The sequence below is a fragment of the Squalius cephalus genome (assembly GCF_949319135.1).
Source record: "Squalius cephalus genome assembly, chromosome: 8".
In the NCBI taxonomy this organism is placed as follows: Eukaryota; Metazoa; Chordata; class Actinopteri; order Cypriniformes; family Leuciscidae; genus Squalius; species Squalius cephalus.
The window spans coordinates 7887885-7896805 of record NC_137129.1 but is presented as its reverse complement, the minus strand read 5'-3'; the positions used below and the strand labels follow the sequence as shown (position 1 = coordinate 7896805).

The 8921-nt window shown below is 36.3% G+C and overlaps 1 protein-coding gene across 1 annotated transcript; it reads right to left on the bottom strand.

Moving 5' to 3' along the window:
* Positions 1-2118: 2118 nt before the first annotated feature.
* On the bottom strand, positions 2119-6053 carry gja4 (gap junction protein alpha 4). The gene is made up of 2 exons (XM_079879416.1): positions 5945-6053; positions 2119-3670 (listed from the first exon to the last, which is right to left on the bottom strand). Exon 2 carries the CDS (start codon positions 3665-3667, stop codon positions 2621-2623), a length of 1047 nt encoding a protein of 348 aa, XP_079735542.1. The 5' UTR covers positions 3668-3670; positions 5945-6053; the 3' UTR covers positions 2119-2620.
* Positions 6054-8921: the final 2868 nt, after the last annotated feature.

Genomic DNA, 8921 nt, shown 5'->3' with positions numbered 1-8921 from the left:
TTGCAAAGTAACGTTAGCAGCCATTCCCCATGTTTACCTCGAAGCTAATACTCCCGCTAGCATACAATAGCCGCATTAGCAGTTAGCTGCTGTTTGTTACACACAGTAGAGCAATAAAAACTCAGTCTTACCGTTTCAATTTCAGGCAAGTCTCTGATGGTTGGAATTGCACCTTTTTCCAAACAGAGCTTCGAGGCCAACTTCGCCTGATATTGCCCCAAATTTGTGTATGATTCCTGTGTGAAATGTTTAGCGCAGACTCCTAACGATAAGACAGTTGAAAGGGTTGTTGGGACAGCGTCATTAAAAATGAATTTCATCCACTGGTCCCTGATAGTTTGGTCCGTTTTTGGTAGAGAAAACACATTTACATGTTGTTTGTGGCAGTCAACCACAGAGCAACTCAGGTGTGTACTCGTTTCTCCATCTTTCTCGACTGAACTGAATATGAGGGGGAGAGGGGCGGGCTTCCCGCGGCATAGGTTTGCGGTGTCCATATATGGTATATCCTGCCCCGTCATGACGTCAAGACGGGGCTGAAATCAAAATCTCGTATTTGAGTGCGCGTGCACGCACGCTGGTTTATTTACCCTGAGGTAAACAAACGCTTCACTTTTAAATATCGGCTTCCCGGCCAGTGTATAATCGTTAGGCAATCATAACATACATTGATTCTCGTGGAAAAGTGAAAATTGCAGGTTATGACTCCTTTAAACTACAGTATGCGAATATATGCAGTTCTATGTAACCCAGGCTCATTGGGAAAAAAATGTGCATGAGGTGAAATTTTTGTTACGTGTCTTCTTGTAGCTAGCCTACATTTTGCGACACTTTCAAAGTGAAATATCTAAAGAATTGCACTTAAAAGCAAGTTCAGTTTTATCCGAATGAATGTGAATCATTCATTATTCATCATTATTATGTTGGTTGTATGAATGTAAGGCCTGTAAAGCAAAAACTTAGAGGCACATTTTTCGCACAGGTAAAGTACTCGCATCGCTTCATAAAACTGAGGTTAAACCACTGGAGTCACATGGATTACTTTAATGAAGTCTTTACTACCTTTCTGGGGCTTGAAAGTGGTAGTTGCGTAAGCTTTCAATGGAGTGACAGGAAGTTCTCAGATTTTAGTTTGTGTTCCGAAGATGAGTAAATGTCTTATACGTTTGGAACGACATGAGGGTGAGTAATTAATGACAGAATTGAATTTTTTGGGTGAACTAACCCTTTAACATCTTAATAATAAATAATAATAAAAAAAATAAACGAAAGACATACAATTCAGTTTAACATAGCATAGAATAACGATCTAATATCCCTATCTAATAATGAATAATCTAATAATTTGAATTACTTGTATTTATAGGTGAAGGGTGAACCACCTCCAGGATAAGGCTAAGGAGATGTGATTCCCTTAAATAACAAATACATGTCCTTGTAATAGTTTCAATTTACATGTCGGTGCACAACCTACACATTTTTACACCTCTGATTGGCCATTGCGTTCAAGAAATCAACAGATATGTTTGTGATTGGTTACATTGCTCAATTCTGCAAAACATGTTGTACATAGAAATCGTTGACGCTCTTTAGAGCGCAAACACAGATACTCACCGGATCGTTTGGCAAATCTGTTTCTCGAATAGGCTATTATGAAAACTGATCCTAGACCAGCATTCATGAGCAACTTTTCCCTCTAAATTTCCACTCTATTCTCAAATCCGTGGCCAGGGGAAGGCTAAGCTTTGCCAAGCCTTAGACACGCTCCGCCTATGCTTGTATTATGGTGTTGACCATTTTACAGTTAGTTTAGCTGTACAAAAGCACACTACTTGATGCTATGTAATCAAAAACGCACTGGTTTTTAGCACACATAGTTTTACTGTTTACTGCACTTTGTTCTTCTATTTATTTAGTGACTAATCGGAAGTCTCGCACATTCACAGGAAATACCTTTCTGTTGGGAAATAAGATTACTCAAATTACACATTCATTTTTTTTTTTTGTAGTGTTGCCATAGAAAAGCATAATTATGAGTCTGATGACACGAATGGTTCCAAGTGGAATTGGCATCAATGCAGCATGTATATCGACCTCTCTAGCAAAGAGCTAATCATATTTAGTAGTCAAAAAGTGGATTAAAAACCACAAATCTTTTAATGAAATTAATGAAAATAAATATTAAATGAAATATAAAACAATTCTTAAATACATTTTAAATATAGTAGGCCTACATACTTAGGTATGGTATAGAAATACTTTGATTTTGGTCTTAGTTACAGAACATTATTATACTACCTTACCTGTACCATATCAATCATACAGTTCAGCACTTGACTTAAACCCAGCCTTCGCTTTGGCATTCTTAGACATTGTGCTTGTTTCTCTTAGGCTCAGTGGTCTGAGTATTTCCTGACCTTGAGCCTCTCAGATCTAATCACTACTTGAGAGGCTCCCTTATCTGGCCACAGATCATAGATGACAGTTCATCCCAAAGCACAGGCCATTTCCCTGCCTATCTAAACAAAGGAAATGGCTCTCCAATGTACAGTAAAACACCAATGTTCATTTGCACATGGTTGTTCCCCAAATTGGAGCTCTGGTTCTCATTTTGTACTCTTCATACATAATGTCTCGGTTTGTCTTCTGTCTTCTTGTGTTTTTTATGAAGATGTTTTTTGTTTATGGCAGGTTTCACATTGCTTATGCAATTTGAGTAACTAGGGAGCATGTCCTGTGTTAAGGGAGGATCTTTTTTGTCCCAGTCCAACCCTGATGCAGGGTAGCCGTCATGCGCTACAGGAAGAAAAAGATGGTTTCTTTCCTCAAATGATGGTAGCTGCTCTTTAGCTGGTGCTGTTCTAGAAGAAGTCACCCTAATAAGTTTATTAATCTCCTCCTCTGCCTGATATATCTTCTTTAGTCGATGTGTTACCGCTAGCTGGAGGAGATGGAAAAGCTCCACAACGTTGAGGAGAACAGACACAATGGCGATAATCTGCGTGTATATGGTAAAGATAGTTTTTTCCGTGGGCCGTGAGACAAAACAGTCCACCCTGTGAGGACAGGGCGACCTCTCGCACTCATACTTGGCCTCGATTACAAACCCATAAAAGAGCCATAGACCAACAATGAAGCTAACTTCAATGAGAACCTTCAGCACTATGCTAGTTGCGTAAGCGCACAGTAGTTTCCCTTTGAGCTTTAGAGGTTCAGGAGCTTTGCGGTTCTTATGCGTTTCTTTCTCCTCGCCCTCTTCATCTTCCTCCTTTATTACCTCCAACTTGCACTCATTGTTTTTTCTCTGTCTTTGTCTTCTGCCCTCCTCCTCCTTCTTCTCCTCTTGCCTATTCTCATTTTTAGTCCTCAAGGCCACATAGCCAAAGTAGAAAATGGTCGGTGTTGAGACGAAAATGACTTGTAAAACAAAGTACCGGAAGTGGGAGATGGGGAAGGCCTTGTCATAGCAGACGGACTCACAGCCAGGCTGTTTGGTGTTGCAGACGAAGTCAGACTGTTCGTCGTCCCATGCAGATTCCACCGCCGTGCCAAGAACAAGTATGCGGAAGAGGAAGAGCACGGTCAGCCACACACGCCCCACGCCTGTTGAGTACTCCTGACCTTCCTCTAGCAGGTGCTCCAGAAAACCCCAATCAGCTCTGGACATCCTCTGCACAGGCAGAAATACAGGCTTGAGTATGTGCACCATTAATAGAAGCATGCTGATTTTCCTCTAAATTATCCAGATAGACATCAGCATAACAGAAGGAGTCACTCTTAAGACCACCTCATAGAATAATGCCTCTGATCATACAGGTTGTCCAGATTTAATGGGGAACAGACTAATTTTGTTTTTAAAAAAAAAACTTGCAGTAACTGAAGCAAGCTGTATTTGGCAACATACTTTTGCAATATCGTTTTTTTTTTTTTTTTTTTTTTTTCATGGGCAATTTGTAAAATGTAGTGAAGTGATTCCAAACCCCATTGGGAAGTGTGGCCTATGTTAAAAATTTCCCCACACATTGTTAGTATAGCCATTTTATGCCAAGCTGTAAACATTAATGAGCTTTAATGAAGTATATAATATTAGGCATAAAATGGTTGGTGAGGAAATTTTACTATAGACCACCCAATATAATATTCTGTCATAGGCCAATATTATTATTATTATTATTATTTTTAATATATTTTACTATCGGTTGGTAATCCCTTATTGGGAATTCCCATTCCCATTGCAAATCTCAAAATACATATCTATTTTTCATACTATACATTATAATGTTGTGATTCCTAAACTAAACTGAAATATATATATATATATGCACACAATTAATTACTTTATACCAAAATCAATACATTTTTATACAAGTCAGTTTAGGAATGTATATGTATATATAATATATGATATATATATACACACAAACAAACACACACAGATCTGCCTGGTGCGCATGCTCAGGTTAACTCCTCTCGAAGTGAAGTAACATCTACAAGTGAAATTTTAATGCTCCTGTCCAAAGCTAAATTTCAAGTTTCCCAAATATAGGTACGAACACTAATTATTTCAGTTTTTTTATTTTTAATATATTTGCAAAGTTGTCAAAAAAAAGTTGCAAAGTTTTTTGCTTTGTCATTATTTTGTATGGAGTGTAGATTCATGTGAAAAACAGAAATTGAAAGTAGATTAATAAAAAAAATTAAGGGGTTTGAACACTTTCGCAAGCAACTGCATGTATGTATATATATATATATATACATACATACATGCATACATACATAAACATACATAATATAATGTATATGTAGCTACACCAGCAATGACCCTCAAAACTATGCTAGCGAGGATAAAGCATGGATGACCAGCTTTGGCCTCTGTGTAATGAGAGTTAGTATCATGGACAGAGAGTTTAATAATGTGTAATCATGCATGTACTTCTAACGAGAAAGCCCATCTCTTTTCACAGAAAGCCCACGGGACTCTGGCCGCAGCCCTCCCCTTTGAAATGATTCGCATTTGTGTAAACATCCCATTGCTATTTAGCAAAATTCTTATCTGTTTGCTTATTTACTTTCTTATTTCCTTTGGCTGGAGGACTGGTTTGTTTGCATTCGCTTACATGCACACCAGGCAGATCTGTTCTAAACTTTTCAAAATTGTTCTAAAAAATTATTCTTCTGCGTCCTGGCTAAGGGGGTTATCTTAAATAGATTATGCTCCTTCACTTTTTAGCCTAAGGAACTGTCTGAAGCTGTTATGTCTTATGTCTTATATAATAAAGAAATATGAATTCACAGAATTCAGTTCTCAGACATAACACTGCCAGAAATCTGGTTATCAGCATTCATCTTTATCAAACAACACTAAACAATTTCTTTCTTTCTTTCTTTCTTTCTTTCTTTCTTTCTTTCTTTCTTTCTTTCTTTCTTTCTTTCTTTCTTTCTTTTTCTTCCTTTTTCTTTCTCTTTCTTCCTTTCTCTTTCTCTTTCTTCCTTTCACTTTCTTTTTCCTTTCTTTCTTTCTTTCTTTCTTTCTTTCTTTCTTTCTTTCTTAAATAATGCAGAGCCATAGGTAGTCCACAGTAAGAGATATATACAAAAAAGTTCTTCCCTTCTACAATTAGTGCTAAAACCGTCCCAAAAAGTGTTGAAAGTCAGTATAAAATTTACAGTTCAGAAGTTCTTGCCTATATTCTAATATGAATAACATATCTTCTTTCAACATTTCAAACATTTCTACATATTTCAATTTTTTTTATATTTCACACCGATATGTCAACCATTAACTGATGTTAAAGTAAAAAAAAAGTTATTATATTGTGGTAGCACAGGTAAATATATATTGTTTGTATTTGAATTTAATATATAGTAAGTAGCTTCTCTCTCATTACATTGTCACGATAGACTAAACTCTAAACCACAGTTTATCATATATGAGCTGTCTTACCTGTCAACCCTGTTTTATGTTTATCTTCTGTTATCCGTGTGAGGAGAGAGTTTTAAGAGTTTGTGGTCGAAGCACAGCCACTTAATCAGAAAAAAAAAAAGAAACAAGTGAGGGAAAGGAAACGTTCCCATGCCTTATAGTGGCCCTCCCACAGGAACTCTGTGCAGGAAAAGGAATGGATGGATTCAAAAATAGATTTTCTGTGCTGAGCCTTTCAAAGGCCAATTTCGTCATGGAGAATTACAGTGTTTGAACATGCATAATACAGTCTGGCCTATTTTAAACTTATATTATACATTTATACACATATTTCTAAGCGTACCCTAATGAAAGACACAAGAATGGTTTAATTTGCACCTAAAAAACTTATTTTGTGTGTGTGTGTGTGTGTGTGTGTGTGTGTGTGTGTGTGTGTGTGTGTGTGTGTGTGTGTGTGTTAGAAGCCTACGTCATGGTTTAAAATAATTAAATATGCAATGACGTAATTGGTTTGTAACTCTGCTTCTCCATTTAACCTTAACTTAATTTCTTGGAGATTGACGGCAACATTTATGGAGAAATAGGTCTGTGTATTCTCTGCATTCACCACATGGAGGCCCTATAGACTAGCGGTGAAGTGGTCAATGGATGCGTAGTTCAATATAAACACTAAAAGTGACTTAAAAATGTATTCATGCATACAGTAGTGGCCAAAAGTGATATGCGGATATGATGTTTTAATTCTGTTTTAATTGACCCTACAAGTTTGGTTAAATAAAAGTTTAATCAAAAAAAAAAAAAAAAAAAAAAAAAAAAGGTATTTTATATATATTTATATATTAATATTTTAAATATGAGAGAATAACAAAACACTAAACTTGTTTAAGGTATTTATCTGAAAAAAATTATTTGGCTTAAAAGGTGAACAGCTAGAGGTTTGTTTTACAAAAAAGCATTCATTGACTTCAACATAATCAGTTATAAATATTTGTTCATAATTTATTTGTATGACAGGCTAAACAATATGTTAAATTGCTTTATCACAAATAAACAATTGACTACGCTTATGGTTACAGTATGCTTACAAAATCTTTAACACATTTTTAATAATATTTGGGTGAATGGGGTGAAGATGTCAATTTTCCTAGGCCAGACTGTAATTTAATTGTCAATTTTAGCATTTACTGATCTTTGTCCTTCCCCATGCAGAATGTGAAATGAGATGTTGCGCCTCTTTAGCCTGGGAAGGCATAATAAATTGATGGCCAGAGTGTTTTAGATGGATTACATAAAGCAGACAGTCCCATATCAACAGTAAGCTGAATCCATGTTCCATAATACACAGTGTATTTGGTTATAAAAGAATAGTTTATCTTTTAAGGTAACTATCATGTCCCCATGGATTTAGTTTTTTTCTTTACTAAATCCTTAAGTTTATAGCTCTGGGAAAAACAATCTGCTTAAAGTGATTATTTAATTTAAAGTGAAGAGCTTGTTGTGGGCCATTTTTGGAGGAATAATATTAATAATTCATGCGCATATGAAATATTCATTCTTATAATGTTTTTCATCCTCTTCCATTGTTTACTGCATTTTGAAAACATTTTATAGGCTGCAGTTAGCACAGGCCGTAGCAGGGAAATCGGGTAATTCCTAGATAACCCTGTGAAATATTGGTGCATTATTTCTTATTTTTGACTCCCTCCATTTTTTATATGCACTAACGACCTGAGTGTTTATTCCCTGCGGTCGTCTTTTGCTTGTACCGAGCATCGCAGAAAGCAGAAACAGTTTTCCAGTGAACCATTCCAATCAGTGCTGCACCATAAAAACTGTCAATATGCTGATAGGTTACTGACATAAAGACTTCTGTTTAATCTGCCGGCAGGTTACTGGCAAGAAAGCATTCCTAAAAGCCGGTTAAATTGACAGTCAATCACCCTGACAAGCACATAAATGTTTGCTTCGAGCAGTAAAAGGTGCTAACATTTATGATACCCAACAATTATCCTAGAACACTTTATTTATCTACTAGGCATTACCAGTGTCATAAAGAGTACTCTTTAATAATGCTTAATAGTACTTTTTATGGTTACAAACATATTATTTTATAATATAAACTTATTGTTAACAGCATTATTATGCTGTTGAGCACCAAAATGACAAAAAATAATCATAAAAGTTGTCCACGTGGTTAATAACTTCATACACTATATGTGGCAATGGACCACAAAACCAGTCACAAGGGTACATTTTTTTTTAAGTTGAGAATTATACATCATCTAAACACTGAATAAATAAGATTTCCATTGATGTATGGTTTGTTAGGATAGGACAATATTTGGCCGAGATACAACTATTTGAAAATCTGGAATCTGAGGGTGCACGAAAAATCGAAACATTGAGCCTTTAAAGTTGTCCATTTATGTTCGCGATTGTGCTGCATTCACTAACAAAAATACATTTTTATATATTTTTACGGTAAGAAATTAACAAAATATCTTCATGGAACATGATCTTTACTTAATATCCTTATGATTTTTGATATAAAAGAAAAATCTATAATTTTGACCCATAGAATGTATTGTTGGCTATTGCCACAAATATACCCGTGCGACTTGTGACTGGTTTTGTGATCCAGTGTTATTCACTGTTTCACAAACAGTGTAGACAGTTAGGCCCTGTCCCAAATGGCATACTTCATGTGCACTTGCAGTCTTGTGGACTTACAATGGCTTCCGTGTGTGCATGTTCGTTAAGTCCACAAGACCGTCCTATATTGTCATTTTAGTTTTCAGATAGAGCGCCTCCTTTGCCGCCGATATGTGCCCTCGATGGGCAAAGCAAAGCTTCTCAGCAGACTTCTACCCATCAGTCAAAGTGGCATTGCGTCACGAAAGTGTGGACTCGGAGGAAGATCACCAGGAGAGTTTGGTGGTATGAATGAAATTTGGACGTAGGCCTACTACATCTCAACACATTCTCATACCCAAGACTT

Bases quoted from the DNA above. Each gene is read 5' to 3' on its own strand.
- gja4 (XM_079879416.1), bottom strand. From the start codon at position 3,667: ATGTCCAGAGCTGATTGGGGTTTTCTGGAGCACCTGCTAGAGGAAGGT.